The 24,901-nt window shown below is 34.6% G+C and overlaps 2 protein-coding genes across 2 annotated transcripts; one reads left to right on the plus strand and one right to left on the minus strand.

Moving 5' to 3' along the window:
* The first annotated feature begins 2,025 nt into the window (after window positions 1-2,025).
* LOC145587515 (uncharacterized) lies at window positions 2,026-10,656 on the plus strand. The gene is made up of 6 exons (XM_081644252.1): window positions 2,026-2,366; window positions 2,570-2,760; window positions 3,201-3,246; window positions 7,010-7,092; window positions 7,170-7,286; window positions 10,221-10,656. Exons 1-6 carry the CDS (start codon window positions 2,168-2,170, stop codon window positions 10,290-10,292), a joined length of 708 nt encoding a protein of 235 aa, XP_081500378.1. The 5' UTR covers window positions 2,026-2,167; the 3' UTR covers window positions 10,293-10,656.
* Window positions 10,657-12,622: 1,966 nt separating this feature from the next.
* Window positions 12,623-22,216, minus strand: LOC145589448 (ABC transporter G family member 3-like). The gene is made up of 12 exons (XM_081646018.1): window positions 21,894-22,216; window positions 20,774-21,367; window positions 20,596-20,675; window positions 19,005-19,291; window positions 17,834-18,005; window positions 17,247-17,360; window positions 16,991-17,119; window positions 16,006-16,197; window positions 15,060-15,146; window positions 14,586-14,858; window positions 13,356-13,463; window positions 12,623-12,901 (listed from the first exon to the last, which is right to left on the minus strand). The coding sequence occupies exons 2-12, from the start codon at window positions 21,249-21,251 to the stop codon at window positions 12,644-12,646; spliced, it is 2,178 nt and encodes a 725-aa protein (XP_081502144.1). The 5' UTR covers window positions 21,252-21,367; window positions 21,894-22,216; the 3' UTR covers window positions 12,623-12,643.
* Window positions 22,217-24,901: the final 2,685 nt, after the last annotated feature.

Genomic DNA, 24,901 nt, shown 5'->3' on the forward strand with positions numbered 1-24,901 from the left:
AGCAATTTTTGAACATTTGATCTCCCATGCTATTACACAATTTATCTTTTCCTTGCGTCATTACGGAAAATAATCTTTCTACACTTGTCCTTACAACGAGAAGAATCAACACTAACTTTGACAGTAAGAAGACTCGATCATGAGTTACAAACTTTCCTATCTCAACAAGTTTCGTAGAAAGCTCACTTAGAATTTTCAAAAACCAAATCTCTCATCATTCGAACATCAACAATGAAATTTTCAAGTGAATTAAAAAAATATTAATTCCGAGCTTGAAAATTCTCAGGATAGAATTGTGCGAGTTGAACTAATTTTCTTTTGTCAAAAAAAGAAAACCAAATAGCGAGAATAAAGCAAGACATACACACAAGTAGATCCTTACTCACCTCGGCAAATCTATTTTCAAGTTCTTGTAATTGAAGATCAGTAACACCTAGAAAAACTTCAACTCGAAAATGATGAAGATTTGTCACTTGTGGGCCTTTACCTCGAAACATTTTTCTCCTAAGAACAATATATCGCCCCTCCACCTTTGGAACCTCAATGTCATATTTATCCATACAAGAAGTGACTTTCTCAATATGATAATTCCATCTTTCATCTCTCATGAATCTTTTGCAAATTAGTCTTGGTTACATCAACCATGACCATTGCATTTACAATTTCTTGATCATGTTTTAGAAACGCCACATTCAACTCATTTGTAATTCTAAATATAGCAACTATCAAGTGTGCCACAAACACATAATTAAATGACATCAACAAGTATGTAATGGATTGTGTTTATTTAAAGGGAAATTCTCTTTGGTACAACTATAGTTTTTAATTTTCTCAGTGGTGAAGTGTGAAAATTCTTATTATCTATGGTAAACTTGAACTTTTTATATTAAGTTAACCACGACATTAATGATCAATTGCAGTTAAATATTTAACTATAGTTAGTCTAATTATTTATTTAATTATTATTTTTTACTTTAAAAAAAAAAGAAATAATTTTTTTTAAACAATAAAAAAGCCACCCTTCCCCTACCAACCAGCCACCACTCTCCGTCCCCCTCCCCCTTAAACCGGCAGCCGCCACCACCGCTCAGATCGCAACCCTACCTCCATTTCCTTCCCCCAACCCGACACCTAGCCCCTTCCCTAATCGCGAACCCAATTTTCCGTCACCCTCCCCAAATTACCGCCCCCAAACCCTAAACGCCGTACCGAACCAGCCTGATTGAGCAACATCAAACCTAAAGTATTTTTCGCTTTTTTTCTTTTCTAATCTGACGATTTCAGGGATTTAATTTCACATTTTTAACAAAGATTCTTGAAGATCTGATTTCTAAGCATTTTCAATTTCCCCAAATTTCCCTTTTCTTTATGTAGATTTGGGGAAAATGGGTTGCCAATTAAACCCTAAAAATAAATGGGTTGCTGCTAAGATACTCTGATTTGTTGTTTAGTAGTTGTTGCTTGTTTTCTCTATCTCATCTCAGGTAATTGGTTTCTTGATTTGTGAGAATCAAGGTGGGGGATCGGAGTGGAAGAAGATCGAAATGGAGAATCGGGGTGGGGGAATGGGGAATCGGGGCGGGGGAGAGGACTACAATCGGAGGGAGTGGAGGGTTGCCGCCGGCCAGGGGAGCTGGGCGGCGCCGCAAGAGAAGAGGGGGTTAGGTGGTGGCTGATGGGTGGGGGAGGGGTTGGTTTTTTTTTTAAAGAAAATAATTATTTATGAAATTATTTTATTATTAAAAAATAAATAATTAACCATGGTTAAAGATTTTTATTAAAAATAATTATTATCTTTAACTATTGATTTGGGTGCAACGTGTGCTATTAGTAGGTATTTTGGGCACTCAAATTGAGACATTTCTGGTAATTTAAGGACAATTAATGACACGCGTTATACCCTAATTAATAGTTGGATGTGTTCCGATTAGTAGTCAAAAATTTAAGGTGTTGATTGCACCAAGCTACATTTCAGGGTGTTGTGACGAATCATCGTATTGCGTGCACTTCTTAGATTGTAGCACTAGCCAACCTTGGGAAGTCGGAAAGTCCTGCTCTTTGCTCTCCCTTATCCTAGGAATTGAAATTCCTAAGAAGATAAGCACCTGTCATTTGATTTGAAACAGAAAATATCTCTGAAAGGTGAAACCCACCAAACAGAGAAACAATGGCTGCCATGAACCACCATTCACCTCCATTGTTGCTGAAAAACCCTCCTTATTCTCAAACTCCTCTCTTCAATCCTTCCTTTCCCATTCAATTCCATAAATACCCACTTCGAATTTCTTCTGAATTAGCCCCTAAAGCTCGAATTATCGCCCGCCGCAAGGAGACTGTTCCTGTTCACCAGCTTCAACGCCCTCTTTGTAATATTACTCTATTTCCTTTAATTTAAATGCTTGCATTATTGATTTCTATTCTTGGGTATTTCTTATTTTGGGTTGTTGATCGTTTGCCTGTTTTCATTTATATCTTACTGTAATTAGGAATTTGATTATCATGTTTGTTTATGATATCTTCAATGATTTTATTAATTTATTTATTTATATGATTGTTTGTGGGCGAGTAGTGGAGTATATGAGCTTGCCGGCAAGTCAATACTCAGTGTTGGATGCAGAAAGGATAGAGAGAGTAGATGATAGTACATTTAGGTGCTATGTCTACAGGTTTAAATTCTTTTCTTTCGAGGTTTGCCCGGTTTTGCTTGTTCATGTCGAAGAAGAGCCTAATGGATGTTGTATTAAGCTCTTATCCTGCAAGGTCTGACTTCTTCTTTGCCCTTTTGTTCTATTGTTAGCAATGTCCAATTTTTGGTAAGCATTGGTTATGTGATTTGAGGCTATATATGGTTCAATTGCCTTGATTGATTGTCTTTGTTAGTGTGAAGCTGACTAGATTGTCGACCTTAAAATAGACATTTTCAAAAAATAGAGGGGTTGTCACTTACAACTTTAATAAACTGTCATTTAATTTCTCATTATGTTTACAAGCTTAAAGTGTATCCTATGCATAACTCATTAGTTGCATTCTTTCAGAATTTTGTAAAATTTATTATGACATTAAATCATTTGCTTGTTAATGAATTATGTGTTTGTTTAGAGCTACTTTGTTTATATACAAAGCTCATGTGTCTGTAGTTTGGCCTTTTGACACTGGTGGACATGGAGGTTTTCCTTATCGTGTGATATTCTTCATGACAGTTGGAGGGATCACCGATCGTGGTTGCACAGAACGACAAATTTGAGGGTAAGGATGTTCTGTTACAAAATTTCCTATAGCATTAGTTTTCATTTACAGCTCTAAGCCATCTTCCTCTTGTATATGAATTGCTTTGAAATGCTTGAATTCTTGTTTCTGTGGCCATTAAGTTTCGTTTGTTATGTATATCCCTGATCTCTGCTCCAAGTGTTCCTTGTTGAATTGAATTTTCTAAGATTCTTACTGTTGGTAATTTGGTATGAAACATTGACTGAGCCCTCTGGATTTTGATCTGGTCTGCGTCTGCCTAGGCATATACCTTAGTTGTGCTTTTTTAATTGATTTTTGTTGACCTATAAAGATTTTGACCACTATAAAGCACTCCTCAAGGTTTGAAGTAGTACTATCCTATTTTGGAGAACTCAAAGTCTCAAACAATGCAATTAATTTTTTTGTATATAGAATCGAAATTAGTTTATGCATAATAAATTGCAAGAATTCAATTCTTATAACTAAGCTTCATTTAGCCACTTAGGTACCAATTGGGTGTTTAGATTGCTTATGTAGGTTTCATTGATTCATTCACCATTTCACCCATATAATCTAAATTAAGGTTAAAACTTACACTACCTTTGTGCCTCTACACAGCAATGTAAAGGTATGTTGTTAAGTTTGCTCAGGAAAACAAAGGAGATAAATGTAAAATCAGGCAATCTTAGGTCCCATGGTACTTTGGAGTCAAATTATTAAAAGGAAACCAAAGTCTATATATTTAAATAAACGAGAACTTTTCAAGACCTTTGAGAGCTCCTATATAAGCATGCCATGTCACAAAATAGAAGATTTTAAGATAAGAGATAAAACGAGTTTAATTTTTAATATAGCATAACACATTAAAAATAATTATGTATATTAAATACTTGCAACTGTGATTTTAGCAGTGCAACATGTCTATGTGGCATAGGGTTCACGAACAAATTAGCTGAAATTATTTAAACACCAATAATACATGTCTATCTCACTCGTTTTCAAATAATATTAGCTAGTTTGTCCGTTTACCTCTTGTAATTACCTGCTAAAAATTCATGCTAACGGAACATGATGTACTTATTAAAAAGCGGAGGGAGTATAACTTTTACACAATGCAATAATCCACATACCAATAGAAAAAGCTAATTTATAGTTTGGTTCCAACTTATGCACATGAATATACAAGTTCCATTCAAATTATCTAAATCTTACTAGAGCATGAGTGTAAATTACAATTCCTTATTTGTGTGAGATAAATTGGGGTTAAATTTGATTGAATAAAAGAGGTAAATTTTAAATAGAATAAGATAAGTTATTTCCAAAGTGTGATACTTGAATAAAAGTTTTACATCGCAATTTACTATAATATACACCCAAGGAAGCACTTCCGGTTTCATTAAGATAAACAAAAATAACATGATAAAATTAACATATTGTTGCATTGAAAATAATATGTTATACTGAACAACAATGCCATGAGGCTAAGCAAAAATAACATAGTTTATGAAGGCCTTGGGCTTGGCATCCACGCAGTTATGAGTTATGTTTAGTACATTCAATTATATTTCCATTGGGGTCCTCAATGAATATATAAAATGAATATATAATATCAAGATGGCATTGACATGGTAACATTCAATTTTTCGAAATTAATTAGCAAAATACACCCTAAATTGCCTAGTTGTACTCTCATTTGCAAAGAAAAGCACTCCTAAAAGGCTAATGGTACTAAGAAACATTACCCTGACAATTAAAAGATAAATTAGGCAATTTTTGGTTATATTAATGCCATATGTCATAACAATAACCGGTTTGCCCTTAATAATTTGTGGTCTAACACTTTATAATGATTTAACACTAATGAGAGAGTTAAAGGTACAACATTTGTGACACCATTGGATGCACTATTACGGGACAAAAAAGAGTAAAATTTAGTCCACCATATAATTTTACTTGATGCCTTTTGTCTCAATGATACAAAATGCACGTGTTATTATTTTGTACATTTGTAAATTGTTATTTGTGAAATCATATTGGTCTGTTGTCTCTACAATTGCTAAAATCTTGATCAAAGATGATAAAATATTGTTTCCTTTTTCTTCCTTTATCTTTTTATATTCATCTTATCTCTAGTCTCTACTTCCTTAAAGTATTATTGTCCTCACTTTCTCTCACCTCAATTGAAAAATAATTGAAAAAAAAAAAAAAATACATATATTTTTATTCACCTTTACTTAACAAAATTTTTATATCAACACTATCTTAAAATTATGTGCCCTAAGATAAATGAGAATTTTTGTGATAACTAGAGGCAAAAGAGACAACTTCTAACCCAAATTTGATAGTTGTTTAGTTTAAATCTTTTACTCCTATTTTCAACATCAAAGGGTATGAAAGGTTTATAAAAGAAGCTTGTTACTCCATCATTTATCGAAGTGAGGGATTAGACATATATATAGTGAGTATCTTCATACCATTACCAATGTGGTAATTAGGGGATAATGGTTACACAACTATTCAACCTAGTAAAACACCACTTGAGCGTTATGTTTGGTTTTTTTAGGGTCTAGCATCTATAATTTGGATAGCTAGCTCTTTTTGTGGTCTTTTAAGAATGAATTGTAGTTGAACTAGGTTTTAAGTCATTTTGAATTAGTAGTTCACAACATTCGTGTACATCTATATTAAGTGGATTTTGTTCGTTTATTATAAGTTTAGTTATTATTTTTATTGGATAAGCTTAAAGTCTTATTTTGTAATAGACTAACCTAATGAAGGGCAATATTGGTAGTCTAGTATTATTAGTTTTGAGTCTTTAGCTTTAGTATAGATAGAGAGAGAGGATGAAAGAAAAGATAGGCTGAATTCTGTATTGGAAAACCTAGAGAGTTATGGCCTCAAGCCATTGTTAGAGAGTGATAGCCTAAAGCTATTGTTCAAAAACCAGCCTATTACAACTTGCACTGCTGTTATATTGGTTTTGCTGTGTGACTGTCCGAGTCTACTACATATTTTCGGTTATTATATTTCTTAGGTGTGTTATTAGCCTTGATTTTAATTTTTTATTCATAATTCTGGATCAAAATTGGTTAGAGATTAATTTATCCTTCTCCCAACATAGATTAATTTTTAGGTGAGTAAAACCTTAAAATTAATTTGAGATCCCTCTATTTGAGCGTGAAAATAAACATGAGTATGTTTGCAGCTTTTTCATCAGTACTGGCTCTGCTACCTCTATCTTGTAATATTTGCATTTGCATGGTTGACAAAACTTATTCGTGTAGAAATTAGTAAGAGGACTGAAGGGTACTTATAAGTTTGGAAGGTCTATCTAATAATCTAATACTGTATTTATTGGCTCCTGAAATGTAAACATGAGATGTTGCCACTACTACTCTGCTTCTATAGGTGAACACGTTATCTGGTTTCCACCTTAAATAAAAAAAATGAAAATGCTTATTTCATAATATGAATGTACGAAAGATGCAAGTGTTTAAGGTATTGGATAAATCCGGAGGAATAAAAGAAATATATGGAAGGGTTACAAATTTAAATGTCCTTGTTTCCCTTGGAATTTGCATGTATATGAAAGTATTTTTTGGGCTCTGTGAAATTATAAGTTTGGTTATGGAACTGCCTTGTATATAAAGGTGACAAAACACTCCATAAATAAGTGGAGAACTAACTGTCTTTGGCATGTTATAATCATTATGCTAGTTTTGAGTCCTTGTGTCATGCTATTTCAGGAATGCGTTGACATTGATTTGGTATGGGAATGCAGCTTCCATGGTGAATCGTATATCTTGTGATGTGGAGCAAAGCAACTCAGAAATGCAGCAGCTCACTTCAGATGCAGTTATTGAGGTAATATGCTCTTTGAGATTATGTTACCATTCTTACCAACTAGTCTTGGATTTGCACTCATTTCTCCTGTATTTTAGGTGAGCATTGATGTACCTTTTCCATTTCGAGCAATTCCAGTGCAAATGATTGAATCAAATGGAGCACGAGTACTGGAGCAAATACTTGTGATTATGCTTCCTCGCTTTATGGCACAGGTTTGTAGAGTTAATGTGAATGTGCTTCCATTGGTATTCTTGCTAAAGAGTCATTTCGAATGTACTCCTTCCATCTCACCTTACTCGTATTTCTGTTTTAGTTTGACCTTATTATTATCTATTTCCTTGTTTAGAATAGGTTTGCCCAATGGCACATCCTAGGTTTGGTCTCTACCATCCACTGACCAAAACAATGCTTTGTTAAAAAAAAAAAATCATATGGAGTAGAGAGTCGGTCTAAGAGTAATAAATATTACTCCATCCATTGCTTTTATTATTCTTCATGTTTGATAATATGCACAATGATTATAGAGACCATAGTATGAGCTCTTCAAGGCATCCTACAACAAGGACTTGCCTTGAGTGGTTAAAGGAAGATGCAAGATTAATCAGAAATGGGAATATATAACACAAAAATCATTTAATTCTACATAAAGCAATAAGAAAGAAACTAACTTCAGAGAATAAGCTAAAAGCACCAAGAATGGGGATAAATATCACAAGAAAGGAACTACATTAAGGGGATAATGAGGTATAAAAATGGTCTAATAGACTACCTATAAAACACCCCCTAACTTGCTCCTTTGCTCGTCACAGAGCAAGCGAAATAAAATATAGAACGAAGACTAGATGCAAGAATATATACTAAATCACTTCCGTAGGAGTTGTGGCTGTTTTTAAACATAAACAACAAGCCATGTAAACCCCTACATCGCATAAGCTCCAATGGTCTAAAAGACTACAAAGGTTGATTTGAAGGATTAATCTTGCTAAGTGTAGAGAACTTGAACAAGCTCCAATGTCGCCCGCATTTCAAATAATCAAACCACTTCTCTCATCTAGATTCAATTTGACCTTCAATGTAACTATTCTTGACTACACCAAGGAGCCGGAAAAAAGATAGTAAATTCAGAGCAAGGGGAACCCGACATCTAACTGAGTCATGCTTTCTCCAAATGCTTGAAATCTAGTTCTCTCCACTGATTAATGACCAATCCAATCTAAGGTTTAAAGGACTTTATTGGGTTGAAACGCAAGCTAAAGAGAAAAGGTGTGGAAAATTTTGGAAATTAGAGTTAAGCTTAACTGTGAAGCAAAGGGTGATCAATCCTCAAATTCAACATCAAACTTTCTACCAACTTTTAAATAAATTTATCACAAACTTGGAAACTTTGAATGCCCTCAACCTTGTTTTCCGAAAGATACTTTTAATTCTTTTCCTTTTTTTTTCACACACTTTCTCATTTTTTCCCCTTCTTTTTCTCTTTTTCATTGAATTGTTCTTGCCTCTTTTAACTTTGGACGACTTTTTCTTCCTTGTGTAATTACTTTTTATTGAATTCATATTTACAATCACAATCTTGCGTTCCATTTAATTGCTCTTTTTCAGCATTCCATTGTAAAGTAGCAACACTGACCTTTATGAATTATGATTAAATAACTCCACAAAACTAAAGGTGAAATTAAAACAAATTACTACCCTATGAACAATATTAACTCACATCGGAATACAATTACTACTCCTAGGGCTTCAAATCCACTAATGAGAGAGACTCCATCTTACCACAAACCCGTGAATTAAGGATCGATGGGCCCTTATGAGTTTTAGACACAAATAACCTTTGCATAGACATATATTAGAGTAAACCAACGACATTCGAAGAGCGTGCAAACTCTTAATTCTTAGGAAGAAAAGCATTTAAACATATATATCCCTCTATGTTCAACTCAAATATGAAACAAAACAATATTTATAAGGTTTGTCTTCAAAGAAAATTTTGTATTTTCATTTTTTTTTTCCATTCATTTTTTCTTTATATATATTAAAGATGGATCAAGCAAATGTAAGCAAGCAACTAAACTCTAAGAGCGAAGAAAAACAAAAGTCATAGCTCATGAATCATGCAACATCAATCAATCCTCAATCTAAAAATAAGATCATGACAACATCGCCGCTGATCGACCAGAAATCTCAGATGTATTGCAATCAACATTAGATCATTTAACTTCCCTAAACTATTCCTAGAACTAAAAACCACAAGAATGATTTAAGGAGTTAAGGTGGAACAAGCTCACCAAGTGAGCTTCGAAATAAAATTCTATCAATGCTTTTTCCTTCATTGAATTTGATTTGACTCTAATGAAATTTTCTCATTGCACAAAAGGTTGGAGAACAACAAAACTCCAAGTACAATGGGTTAGTTAAAAAATAACGAAAGAAAGCCAAAAAGAAAAACTAGGAAAGACTACTATGTAAAAGGGACTCAAAGAGCCTAACTCTAAAAGAAAAATAAAAGCTACGTAACCAACCAAAACAAAGCTAAGAAATGCGGTTTGGATTAAATGGGTTTGAATCTTGAATATTGGGGGAAAAGATAGAGATTACATTCATCAAAATGCAAGTCTTTGATTTAAAAAAAAAATATTGATTGAAATGGGAGGGAGAGCAAAACACCAACAAGCTTAGCAAGCAAGCCTCGCATGGCAAAAGGCATCCAAAAAAGGTTCCTGATCACCCCAATAAAAACATTACAAGAACACCCTGTAGCTAGTGGAAGATTTTCTTTTCCACAATTTTGTTCAGATTGGTAAAATTTATCCTATATCTCAGCTTATCAGTAGTTCGTATTTTCTAGCTCTCATATGGTTTGTGACTCCAAGTTTGTTGGTGAGCTATGGGAGCATATCTTGTGTTAGTTGTAAATATATACTTGTATGTTTTTGCTTTTGTTGATGGTGGTTGCCCTTATGCAAAGTAATGATTTTTATCTTAAACTTCAACAGCAAGTGTTTTCAGAAATATTGAGTAAGAAATATCCTTATTAGGTAGGGGAATTGGTTTTACACTTGCATCCGGATTCCATCATATTAGTTCTGATGCTTGGCTATCTTGTATTCGTTAGACTGAACACTTACCTTTGATGGTTTGTACAGCTTGTTAAGGACTATCAAGCATGGGCTACAGGGGATACCTCAAGGCAACCTCTTGGAACTGGTCAAATATAACTGGAAGTCATGGTACTCTCGTTCATTCATCTCCTACCCAGTGGAAGTGTTACAATATCTTTTTTCTATTGTCAGATAACTTCTAGGCAATGGAGGAAGAACATAGACGGCAATGGGAAATCGTGTGTAGTATAGTTTTAGTAAAAATTATTAATAACAAATTAAGAGTTAAATCTCGTGCACATGTATATTGTTGAAAGTGTCTCAGAAACTCTGGAGTAAAAGCCGTATTATGTTGTATTAGTTCTTATGATACACTGTAACAGTCATTTTGCTTTGGCATTCGACAGACAATGTAGGTGAGCATGATACATTGTTGTTAATTTAGTGAATTGAGATGAAAATCGCATTTTATTAGCCAGAACTGCTTGGCCGGTGCATCTAGTGGGTAGGACTTCAATCGTGTCTGGCAAGGTTGCAATTCAATGCAGCGTAAGCTCATTAATAAATAGTTACAAGAAATCCAGATTAAAACAGGACGATAATATAAAAGAGCACCTATAACCTCATAAAAAATAAATAAATAAATAAATAAATAAATAAATTGTACTGAGTACTAGTAAATAATAAGAAAAATCCCTCTATTTGGAAAAAAGAGCACCCATGTCCCATAACCACATAAAAAAAAATGTACCGGGTAGGCGTAAGAAAAATCCCTTTTATTTGGAAACCTAATGCACAATTTCCTTCTCTATCTAAATCCACACTCTCTTGTACTAAGTAAATTGTTGGGTTTGGCAAAGTGCGGAAAATGGTTCAAAGTATAACATGGTATCGGAGCCAATGTGACATTGAGGTCACATATTCGAATCTCATCCACCCCCACCTTTAAGTGGAATATTAAGTGCTGGGTATGAGGAGGGCCTATGCTGCATCCACACTTTAAGCCCAATATGCTCTCGTGTGAGGGGGGGGGGGGGGTTGATAGAGTATAAAATATAATTCTGGGCCTCAAACCATCATCTTAAGCTTTTGGTTAAGATTGTCCTTTAACATGAGTTTAAGCTCTGGGTTATTCCTTAGTATTAAGCAATGATGGGTGGCAAAGGGATGATTTCGAATGAAGATATCTCAAAATTTAAAAACGATTTTGAGATGATTCAAGCTGGAGATGATAGCTTGCCTCAATAGCTTTCAAACAATTGGTCATAAGCTCGATTTGGAGAAGACACGACAAAGCTATGATTGTTTTACTAAGTATTGTGAAGTCTACCAAGTTTTGCGCGCCCGCACAAGATTATAAGGTGCATCCGCGCAAAAGTAGGCTAGAAATGCGATTTTCAACCTGGAGGCAGTTGAGTTTGCGCGTACACAAAAGGTGAGCATAGCGCGTTCACGTAATGTGTTGTTGTAGCTCGATTTCTGCCATGCGCTATATTATTAACCGTTGATGTTTCATTTATGCTCGGGGTATATATGCTCATAGCTGTCATATATTAGGGGAGAGGGGAAAAATGTAGAGAGAGAAAGATCGAGAGTCTCAATGTAAAACCAAACACTTAAGGTTTGAGTGTTTTAGAGGGTGAGTTTGGATTGGAAGCTTTCATGGTGTTAGAAAGCTTGTAAGAAATCTACATTGTAATTCCTCAAAGTATTACTCCATAGTGGATTGGTGGATTTTTTTTTCCTGGATCTCTGATTCCCACAGTAAATTCTTCTTGTCATGTTTGTTGCTTGTTTTTTCCATTCTTTGTTATTGTTAATTGTGTTAAACATAAATTAGCTAGCACATTTGTTAATCCTTTCATTGACCAAATTCATTATTAGTCAAGGGTAGTGGGTAGGGTCATTATCAACACTATGGCTCCCTTTTGTCTTGGTAGAAAACAATTTTTTTTTTTATTTTTTATTTTTTTATTTTTAGGAAATAATATTTCCCATTTTCTAATGCTTGGTTTATAAAGGGTGGAAAATAATTTTCTCAAAAGTGGAAGATAGATTTCCTAAGTAAAGAAAATATGTTCCTTTAGAAAGAAAGGTTTACCACATTTTCCTTCCTATTCTTAATATCCCCTTCCTCTCCTCCCATCCTTAGCTTCCCCTTTCACTCTTGATTTCCTGTTACTCTATAATTTTTCTTACAAGGAAAACAAATGACAAAAAACTATTTTACTGTAATATGTTTTCAGTCATAACAAACGATGCCTTACATGAGCCCCCAGCTGAAAATATGAATTCACAAGCACGAACCAACATGGAAAGAGCTGTCAAGACTCAAGAGTAAACAACTCGGGTCACAAAAATGGCTAACTGCAATGGATAAATCTCATTAAACCTTCAAATTCAGGTGATCCACCATCTGCAATAGAAGGGAAAAGAAACTGAAGGAATCAAATAAATATTTCTTTCATTCATTCATTTCTCATTGTTTTAAGATTACAACGGCAAACTTTGCTCCTAATTAATCCTGTCCCTACACGAATACTAAGCAAAATGAACACCATGAAGCGGTAACCAACCGCCATTAAAAAGAGCACCAACAAATTATTCCATTTAGCGTTGATGTTGGAGGAGATATTATACGCACTGCTAACCGCCTGATATCCTGAAATGGCCCTGACTTCTCCTACTGCAAAATTTGTGCCAACGTATTCATTCTCCAAAAGTCCCTGGAATAAGAAGTATATAACAGGGTCATTCCGCTGTGTAATTAAACTAAGAATTCTATTTCCAAGAAACTACCATAAGCAAAGGAATAATCACAGACACACTTTGCACATTGAGGCTCATAGGGTCGATTGCCCCCACTAAAATCAAATATATTTTAATATTCATCTCATACATTTCGGACATTTGAGCTTTCTTTCAAATGAATTTAGCCAACTGCCCCCAGTACAATTTTTTAATCTTGTTTTTCCCAATTATATATTTTCCTCCTGCATCCACACTGGATAAACTGACATGTACAGATCAACAAAAAATAGTAGTCTGTATAAATATAAAGATAATTGAACCCAAGAAAGGTACTGGATAATCAATACATCTTACCAACCACATATAGTAAGCAAGCCAAATCTGTTAGCTCACATTGGAAAAACACGGAGAGAAGAAACTTGTACTTGCCTGAATGGAGTACGTGTGAAAGGCAATGTAGGACAAAGGGTAAGTCCATATTGATACAGGCAAATCACTACGGATCCTGAAGTACCCAGCGGGGAGCATCATCATGATCTGAATGCAGAAAGTACTCATTTGGTAAGCATATGACGTGAGCTACTGACCAAACCACAATAGAGCAATTGTTGGCTTGTTGCTCAAAAATACTCATCACAAATTCAACCATAATTTAAACCAAATCTCATGCAGTAATTTACTTCACGAAACCTATAATACACCCTCAGTTCCAAAACTTGAGGAAAAAACAGTGGGTTTGGGTCCAAGGAGAAGTACTCAGAAGTACAGAGGAAAAGGGGGTAAAAGTAGAATGTTATTTGAGCGGGGACATCCGTTATTTGTATGTTAACCTTGAGCTATAGTGGCTGTAAAAAAATTCTATACATGTATGTTACGATCCAGCATAATATGAATGATTCTAAAGATGATTAATGATTTTGACTAATAAAGCTTAAGAACTGGAAAATGTAAGCTGACTTCCAAAGGAAGAAGAAGATAAACTTTGCATTAAAATCTGAAAAATAAGAAAAGTAGTACAAGCTTTCGAGAGGCTTGTCCTCTCCCTAACCAGCATTCAAGAGGTTGGAGCTCTCCAAAGTATTTATACTACTAAACAATATCCAGCATGACTTCTATTTGACTACCTATTATGCCCCTCCCTTAGGTCAGTTTGTTAAAGTATTATCATATGAAATGAATTGTAATATGTATCCAGATCATACTAGAAATTCACGAGCAAAAAAATATAGACTATACATCACTTGAACCACCATGCCAGCAGATTTTTTTTCTAAAAATTTGTCATTCCATGTTTTGAATACTTCCACTGGTGACTGTCAAAGGCATGTGTTCATGTTTAAATGTAAGATCTAATCACCTGGATTACGCAAGTTGTATTCAAGAGGCTAGCTATAGAGAAAGCTAATTACAAGGGGGTTATAGTTTGTCTAGACTACCATGAAAAATTGATTTACAAAAATCAAACACAACAGCAGTGAATAAACTATCCACCACAAGGGCTAACTATCAAAGCGCACCCTGCCCATAGTTACTCCTGCAAAACTTGAGGTAAAGCATAAATAAATAGATGAGAAACCAATACACTGCAGTGGAGAAAAGTTCAGATGTTATGGGCAGTACACAGGCAATTCATCAGAAAAGGGATCGGCAAAGACTCACATGTACAAGCACTAGTGTCAAAATGCTCCAGAAAACATCTAGCTGGAAGGCCGCAACAGTTAGCAGTAATCCCTCATTGACCAGAAGGCACATAAAGTAATTCAATACGAAGTACATCAACAAGCTGAATTCATCTCGTAATCCAATCAAGAAATAGAAAGCAAGACTTGATGAAATAGAAATCAGGAACAGGAAAGGTATGCTAGATAAGAGTTGTCCAATAAGGAAAACAAAAGCTCCAGAATGCTTATTTGATTCTTCACAGCTATATGTCTGCACAGCAAACACACTTGGATTAAAATTAATAACCAAAGGACGAGGATGGAACTTCAAACCAGAATACTTTCACCCTGAAGACTAAGAAGAATATGGCATGACTGAAAAGATTAAAAAGAACCATTGGATGGTGAGTTAGAAAGCTGAAAGATTGATAAACTTTGAATCTTAATCCTTACAAAAGGTGGGAGTCCTAACCTTTATTTCTTTCATGTGTGCTCGCATCCCAGCAATGCTTAGAAGAGATGTAAATGATACAAATACAAATATAGCGGCAACTCTAGCCTGTAGATCAAAACAAGGAAAGCAATGGTAAATGAAGAAAAGTTTAAGGGGAAAAAAAAAACTTTCAAGAAAAAACAACTTTAAGCCTAGGAATGAGAGCATGTGTACAAACAGTTCAGAAGGACCAAACTAATACAAAAACAAGCCTGTGCTATATGAGCATTGAATAGCTTTAGATTTATTCAACACCAAAACCCCATAACAAAGGTTAAAATCAAGTGGATTTTGCAAAAGGTTCCCAACCAAAGAGAATAATGCAGAAAAAAGGAATGAATATGGTTGCCAATCACGATACAACATCAAGTCAGAGAAGAACCAAAACCCCCATATCCACTCATTTGGTTGCATCATGTCTCCATCGTATCCGGTGCTTCAAAAACAAATCAAATGAAAAACTTCAATTGAATAATTATTTTTAATGATCTTTCCTTAAACTCCAAATTTGCAAATGGACTAAAGTTGTTGACTGAAATCATCGCTTTGCCCCTGCATCATTTGTGCCTCAGTTGTTACAAATCTAACAATCAACAACTAGGACATCGGGGGTGGGGTGGTGATAAAAATTCCCAGCAGTAATACATTAGTGTTGAATGTTATCTGTGATTCAAAATTCCAGGGTTATAAAGGTTATGAATACAAGAGAAACAAAATGGATCAGAAACGTCTACTAAAGTTATGGCAGGGGTGGGGATTGGGAATTAGCTCATATTATCATGAAAAAGTGCACATTTAGAACCAATATCAAACACCCCCCCCCCCCCCCCCCCCAAAAAAAAAAAAAAAAAAAAAAGAAAAAAAGAATATGGCCACAAATGTAAAGCACAGCAACACCAGAATTTAGAAATTTGTAGCAACTTACCACAACAGAAGACAAAGAATGCCCCAAGCCTGAAAACACAGTACCAATACAGAGAGCCAAAAGCATATTGAGAACCAAGCGAAGCCAGTAATATTTCCATTCTCTGGACATAATTAGTAATGATCTCCAGGTCAAAACAGCAATCCGGGTAGCCCAGCCTGCCCTTCCTTTGCTTTTGAGAAGAGGACCTTCCTGAAGAGAAAAGTTCACAAAAGGCAGAATAGTGATGCTAGCAGCTCAAATGAAGTTACCCTTCAGATCTTAATAAAGTACACAAGAACGCAACTATCTCCAACCGAAATTTAAACTGGATGGAAGACAAAATTACTATACTTGCATTTAAAAAGAATCGACATAAAATTCATTTTGTTTTCTACTTTGTATAACTGTAGAGTCACAGTTCTTCAAGGGAACAGCTCATAACAAATTTTCGTTTAGCGCTCATGAATAGTCACACTAAACAAACAATGAGAAAATTACAATGATAGTATCTGTTTTGGTTTAGGAACATAATTAAAATTCACTGTAAAATATGTATGCCACAAATGAGGCAACGGTTTACGACTGTGTCAGTGTATATACATATGAAACTCCTAAAAAAGTATTGTAACATTTTAAGTTTTCCTTCTCTCTCTCTCTCTCTCTTTTTTTTTTTTTTTTTTTTATTTATTTATTTTTTTTTTTTGGGGGGGGGGGGGGGGGGGGGGGGGGGTGGTGGTCTTGTTTATGGACGTAGGTGAAGTTATACTTCCTCTTACCTAAAAGTTGGCCCTTCTTGAAAATTGAGAATGAGTTTAGGATGGAGAGTGAATGACATATGACTATATGACAAACAAAAGTGCAAAATACATGCCAGTGGTTCAGCTCACAAATAAATACTTTACAAGTATGTTGTATATCAAAAGTTAAAAGAAAGCGACCAATCAAGGAAAGGAAAGGAAAGAGAAGAGAGATCTAGATAAACTAACATATAGCAGCAACAAACCTTTTCAGTGAGCTTTATAATCATTGCCTCAACAGAAGCCGCATCTGCGGATGACTTGTAAGTTGCTTCAAGGGTACGAATAGCTACAGCAGTGTCCATATTCACTGATGACAAGTCACCATGGTCATCCTGATCAAGTTTATTAACATCTTTATGACTTTAGTTCAAACATGAGTAAGATAGCTACAATAGCATAGATGGCAATCGAATGAATCATGATGATCCAAAGATAAGTAAACTACATGTAATGCTATACCTGTAAGTTTTTACACATTGCAATAATCCGGTCAAAGTCTGTATTGATTGCTCGCAAAAAATGATCAGAAGGACTTTGCATGATAGGGCACGGAAATCCAGCATTGGAGAAGTGCTTCACCAACAAAGAAAAACTATTTAGTTACACAGGAAAATGTTCATTTAAGAGTTGGTTTCAAAAAAAAAAAAAAAAAATGTTCATTTTAGAGTTAGTTGCTACTGGAATAAAAAATAGAGGTTTCCTACGGAAAAAAAAAAAAAAAGATATAATTGATCCCAGAAATGTTGTACATAGAAAGAAGAATTAGAGTGCATGTGTCCACTTATCAACACAAAATACTAACAATAAATTTGCCATTCTAAAGTTTGGGAGTGCAGATTAGTCTGCTTGTACAATGCAAAGCCAAGAGTACCCAGAAGGGAAATGGTAACATAAACAAACCATTTGACAATAATCAATCAAATTTGAGATTATTGAAGGCTGTAGAAGACTGATTTGGGAATTTCAGATAAAGAAATGAGCTTCATAAAGGGGAAGACACAGAAAAAGTCACAATTTCAAGTTTTCAACATCTTATTGAAATTTACCTGCAAACAAGACAGTGTTTCCCCGAAAAATAAGGTATTTCCATTTGAGAGTAGGCAGATTCGATCAAAGAGGCCAAAGACTTCTGTACTGCTCTGGTTTAATGTGAATATAAGGGTGCATCCAGTGGTTGCAAGTTTCTTCAATGTAACCATCATAAGAAGTGCAGAAACACTGAAAGACAAGAATTCATTAACTTCTGGCAATCAAGTGATGCATTAAGTTAGTGTTAATCATAGCAATTTCCAACACAACACTTCCACATGAGGCGGCAGAAAATTGTTTATGGGTCTAAATGAAAAGAAGTGGCATGGCAAGCCACAACAACCCACTAGGCAATAAACCTCAAGCATTGTGTTATGGGATATTATTGATATCAGGAGACCCTTTAATGTTTCCGAACTCAAGCACCATTTTAGTTGACAGATTAAAAATTTAAATAAAACCATTTCAAGCCACATCCCCAACTTTAATTTACATAGCTTCCCAAGGACACAATAGTTTTAAAATCCATCTATGACTCAAAATCATCAACAATGGAGAATCAATAATCAACAAGTCTTATGAAAATTTTAGCCTCAATAACATGCACGTGCTTCTTCAGATGCATGAAAAAAAAAAAAAAAAAAAAAAAAAAAAAACTGACATCAAAATCCATTTTTTAATGCAAATCTCATCATATTATCTGATACTAATGGTAAAAGCTCACGAGTTATTGAGACAGTGATATATTCATGTATAGTACAAAAACACTTCCCAACCTTATTGCATAAATATACTTTAAGGGCAAAGGATTCATTTAGCTGCATGAATATGTGTGTTAAATGGATGCCACACTAGAGTTAAATGAGTTAAACAACAGATCACTTGAAATCAGCCATTTCTGCATCAACATTTTTATAAGACTCAGACACCTGCATATCACCTATTCCAGAACAACAGATCTATAGGTAGCAGCACTCTATGACAGGAAAGAAGAATCTTACGGCAGATAAAATGTGTTGAAAAGTCCTAAACTTTAGCACTTAAGGGAGTCATTTGTCTGTATATGAAAGTTTTTTATTGGAAAGATCATTACAGAGCATTTCAGTTGGTTTAATCCAGTAAGGAACAAAGTATTAAAGAGTTAAGGAGGGGAAAAGAAAAAAGAAATCTAATGTACATCAGCAGCACCTGTCTAGATGATAGAGAGGCTCATCTATAAAAAGGAGATGTGGCCTCATCACAAGCTCCCTGGCAATGCTAATTCGCCTTCTCTCACCACTACGAAGACCTTTCATGTAACAGTGCCCACCTATTAGTTTGTTTGCATAATCACCCAAAGACATAGAAATGATTGCATCTTCTACTACATTCTTTTTCTGACAAATGAACCCAGGAAGCTGAAGCAGTGCTGAATAATAAAGGAACTCTCTAACAGTTAAGGATCCAATCAGTGTGGTTTCCCTTTCTACATATCCCTGCATATGGAAATTAAAAAGCAGATCAATATTTTAATGCATTCCAGGACATCACAATAAGTAGACATAGCAACTTAAGATCCTTGAACAGCAACTGAAAAGACCAAACCATCAACCTAATACTTTAAAAGGTTAAAAAGAAATCTCAGTCCACTGAATGAGAGGAAGGACTACTAAGAAGAATTTTCATCCCCTCTACTGAGAGAATTGTATTTCTTCCAGGAAGTCATTCTTATTTTACAGTTTTTTCATTCCCATGGTCGATTTCTGTTCTAGCACAAAGCCACAAAGCTTACAAGGAGCTATGTGGGTCCTAAAAAAAAAATCTCCCTTAATGCATGGAAAACAGACTTTCGGCACCAAAGATTTCATGGAAGAAGCTCATTACTCCTTAATATTTTCTTCCAGACAATTAATCCGAATTCACTTTTTTTCCCTTATAATCAGGAGCAGTATTACATTCTAAGTCTTGCAAAAAGCCACAAACAATCCATGGAAGGGGCTATATAAGCAACAACAACGTGTCAAATCAATTTGTGGCACCAACTACTTCTACTTAAGAAACTAACGACTCTATAAAGTGAAGACAGAAGGTCACACACCTTTAAATGTTGAATTGACATCAAAATGTAAGAAACATCAATAGATCTGAAAGTCAAAATAAAATCCAATCAAGTAGAAGGCTAGAAGAAAACATTCACATCATTAAACTTCATCCTTCTCCATATTTGTAGCGTGTTAAAAGTCACAGAACTAGGATGCCTCATACAAATCCCAAGTCAAATGATCCCCAGATTAAGAACGACATCATCTAATAACAAGACAAACAAAGAAACACTGAAAGGTTTAAGCTCTTCACAAAAACATCAATATGTGCCAAATAAAAAGGTTCATATTATAAGTCTTCTATTTCTATCAAGAATCCCATGTGTTCTTTAAAATTATCAGCAGATACAAACTGACCAAGACAAGTGGTGAGGGAGCCAATGTACACTGGACGTCCTTATATTAATAATGTCCTTCTTTGCTTCTATGGGTGCATTAATTCTGTACAGAGATAAATCATTACATAATGATTTGCCATAAGATCACAGTTATATATAATTTATTGTGTTAGAATATGAGAGCAGCCTAAATTAGCATGAGTAAAACAATTTAGACAAGTACAAATAGAAAATTGCAGAAACATTGTAAGCATGTCATATAGTTATAACCAACATGAGCACACAAAAAAGGAATTCATGAAAGTAACAACCAAATATTTTACACAATTAGTTTATAGTATATCATGATTCGGAACTCACGTAGGACCCATAAGGTAAGTCACATTTCATTCCATTGACAAATATATCACCATACATTCTAGCTGAATGAGGCAGTCTTCCTGAAAGATAAAAAAACCAGAAACATTACATTAGAACTAAACTCAAAAACTATTATAACGTGCTCAAATTCTACTAATAAGAAACTAAATATTCAAACCTGAAAGAGCCCTCAGTAGGGTTGACTTCCCAGACTTGGCAGGACCCATGATAACTGTCATTGTTCCTGGTAATGCATAGCCAGTAGAACTCTTTATGACTTTGTCAGAGTACTTTCGTTTACTCCTAATCATTACAGTTAAATCTTTCCAAACAACCGAAGCTCCTGCCACCTTTCTCGTAACAGATACACCTTCATGAGCATAAGGGGAAGGCAATGAACCACTATTGAGTTTTGACAAAGTTGGCGAACCAGGAGTGGTGGCAGCATTAATTGAGTCAGCCCCCTCATCCACCCTCACATCAATATCCGTATCATCCCCCCAGTCCGGAGAATCCTCAAAGGAGATAGGTTGCCTCAGCGAACCAGGTTTCCTCAAGTAGAAGAAATTACTCGAAGGCACCCTACTGGTAGCAGGACTACTAGCTGAGGAAGATGAAGACCTATAATTATCTGATTGGGACTGAATTTCTTCCATTTTCAACTTAAATTATTCACTACTGTCTAATTCTTCAAACCAACCACTACACTCTTCTCAAACAAAATTCATCCAATATTCTACAATACAACTAAATGTAAGAATCAGGAGCCAACCTGTAACAAGGAGCCAGTATTATAGGAGGAAAACAGAAAAAACATGCGAACCCATAAAAACTTGTAATCTTCGCTATTGTCTAATTTGAATTTGAGCACCCACTTAACCATATGAGCAAAATAAGAAACACCCAAAAGCTGAAATACACTATACACCCAAAACACATTATATTACACAAACATAGTATATTATCAGAAATATACTAAAAAGATAATTAATTTGAATTTGAGGCACCCAATTAACCATAAGAACAAAACAATAAATACCCAGAAGCTGAAACACACATTAAATTACACAAACATACTATACTAGAAGAACTATATTAGAAAGATACGGAGTAATAAACTTGAATTCGAGACACCCAAATAACCCAGAAGCTGAAATACGCCAAAAACCCAACAAATTACAAAATGGGTTTTAAAAACTGTCCAAATAACATGCAACAATGAAATATCAATAAAGATTATAAACTATTAATTCAAAAAACAGATGCATTAACATGAGAAATGGCTTAAAAAAACTAACCTTGTTGAAGATGGATCTGATAAGTAAACTAAAAAGAGTGAAGAAGGTATGAAAGTGAGAAGTGCAAGGCTAAAAATGGAAAGGGAGTGAGACAGAGAGTGACTGCAGAAGGACAAAAAAAATTCTTGACTTGCTTTAATTTTACAGCTAATTGTTGTTTGTAATGAAAGAAGTATGCTTTTTTGGTCTTTTTTGCTTGGTTTTTTTTTTATGTGTAAAATATAATTCTTCTTTCTTTGGTTAGTGGGTTTCTTTTTCGTGAAAAAATTGAATATAATCGTTGTTTTTCCCATCATTTCATTCAAAATTTTACTTGAAGGCTTGTTCGAAGAGAAAGACACGAGGCATTATTACGGGCAATATTTGCGGAAGCAAAGCGCCTAATGTCGGCACTTCATTCTAGCTTAAGGCTTAAACAATCTACAATAGCATAATCCTTTTTGGGATTCAAAGGGTCTTTAATTTGAAAAGAGATACTCGGGTTATGTCAAGGATATAGTAAAGTCGAGGCTCTAATTGTAGGTTTTGGTTTGAAGGGTTCGACTCATTTCATGTTTAAACAGTTTTTGTTAAGATAATACAAAGTATTATTTAATGAAATAATGTGAGTTAATACTTATATTGCAATGTGGGTGGTTTGTAGTAGAAATGATAAGCTTAACTAAATCACTAGGCTAACCACGAGCTTACATCAAAAGAGAGTATGACCATAAATAAAGGTTAGCAAGGTTTCATCCTAAAATCAATTGGTGATAGGTGGAGTAGCTCACTAATCTTATATAAAATTACATGTGAGTTACGTTTCTATTACTAACCCTCACATGTGAACAATTTTAATATTACAATCTAAACATATCACAAATTTTCTCATTGACCATCTTTGGACTTCTAACACGAGGTCAAGTGGTCTCTACTTATGACAATCACAATTTTAATTGGCTACGTGCTTCATACGAATCTTCAAATCCTTCCTATCTTGCATTTTGTAAAGCATTGAGTCCTCCTTCATTGGATGTTAATAATGGGCCAAGATAGTTGGCTTTGATATACTACCTCTGTTAAGTTTTATTTGCAACTTTTACTATATTTGAATGTTTAGTATTATTTGCAACTTTTTCAAATCTTTCCCTTTTTAGTAAATTTTTTTGCTGGAAATATCAATATTGCCCTTATTTTAAAAATTAAACATTCACTTAAATGATTAATTACATTACACTAACAAATTAATTTGGATCTAACAACTCCCAACTTGGCTCTTTCTCTCTCCTCTCAATCACAACCTCCATTGATTTCGACTCCGGCAAGCACTAGCAGCAACGTCGTCGTGCCTATGGTGGTTTTGCGGCAAGAAGGGAAGCAACACACATGTTTTCGTGTATTGGATGATTTTCGTGGGTTTGTGGGTATTTTGGGTTTAAGGGTTTTAGTAGATTTGTGGGTGGTTTCAGTGATTTGTGGTGGCTTTGTGGGGTGGTTTCGACGATTTTCAGTGGGTTTATGGGTGGTTTCGGTGATTTTCGTGGGTCTTGTGGGTGGTTTCAGTGATTTTCGTGGGTTTTGTGGGTGGTGTCGATGGTGTTGGTGTTGGTGGGTGGTCTAGATTTAGGTGGTGTCAGGGGTTTCAGTGGGGTTTCCCTAGTGTAGATCGGTGGTGTAGGTCGGGTTTAGGGTGTTTCGGCGGTGTCGGTGGTTGTGGTGGTGGTTTGGGTTTAGGGGGGTGTCGGTGGTGGTGGCTAGTCTGGTTTAGGTGGTGTCGGTTGTGGTGGCTGGTCTGGTTTAGGTGGTTTCGGTGGTGGTGGCCTGGTCACATGGTGAGTGGCTTGGATAGTTTACTAATCATGTTTAATTTATCTCTCTCCTCCTTAATCACAAACCCTTTCATTCCATAATCACCATTATGAAATTTTGACTTGGGATTCGTGTTGCACCTCAAAGTTGCAAATAAAACTTAACGAAGGTAGTACAAATTTTTACCTACACCTGACGGCAGGGAACACTGCCTGCACCCCCCCCCCCCCCTCTACGCGTGTCCCGCCCCGCCCCTTTTCATTTATGAATTTTCTGTAAATTTTTATAACATATTCATTTCTGCATTGGTATTGTTCATTTATGTATCATTACATGTTCATTTTTAAAACACAAACTTTTTGTTCATCAAATTAATATATTTTCTGAATTAAATTTTAAGAATCTTTTATAATTAAAAATGAGAGCAAATTTATTTATAAGGATTATTGCGTTCAAATCATTTTTATTATAAGAAGTATTGCATCATCTAATGTACATTTTTGTTTATTCGTGTTTCAACAAATGTTCATTTTTGTATCATTGTATGTTCATTTCAAAAGAAAAGTGTAAGTTTTACAATGCAAATGCATAGGTCTTAGAATTGTAATTATATAACTAAAATGTTGTTAAAAAATAATTTCCAATATAAAATAATTCAATTTAATTACAATAATAATGCATTTCCATACAACTATTCTATTATATGTAATTGTTTTATAAACGTGAAAGTGAACCAAATGTACATATATGTCTGGTTAAATGAACATTCTTTGTTACATTTGGTATAGTAAAGTGTATATATATATATCATCCTTGTTGCACCTCTAATCATATAATTGTGTGTTTTCCATGAAAATATAATCCGAGCACAATTTATATGTCGCCTTCAACTTTCTTACTTGATTATCATGTACAACTTATTTACTTGATTATCATGTATAATAAGATATCGATAAAGTTTTTCAAAAATAACAATATTAATAACAACACATTCTTAACAAAAGTACGTGAAATCTAAGAATTCAAAATTGAACATTTACGCATGAATAACAATAACGAATTCAGAAATGAACACACTAACATATATCAAAATCCAAATGAATATTTATTAATATGTAAATGACCATTAATAATAATTCAATATGTCAAAATACAACTTGATATGTATTGATATAATATGTGGATGAAATACCATAAGATTATATTACATTTTAAATAAG

The sequence above is a fragment of the Chenopodium album genome, chromosome 17 (assembly GCF_948465745.1).
Source record: "Chenopodium album chromosome 17, dcCheAlbu1.1, whole genome shotgun sequence".
NCBI classification, from domain to species: Eukaryota; Viridiplantae; Streptophyta; class Magnoliopsida; order Caryophyllales; family Amaranthaceae; genus Chenopodium; species Chenopodium album.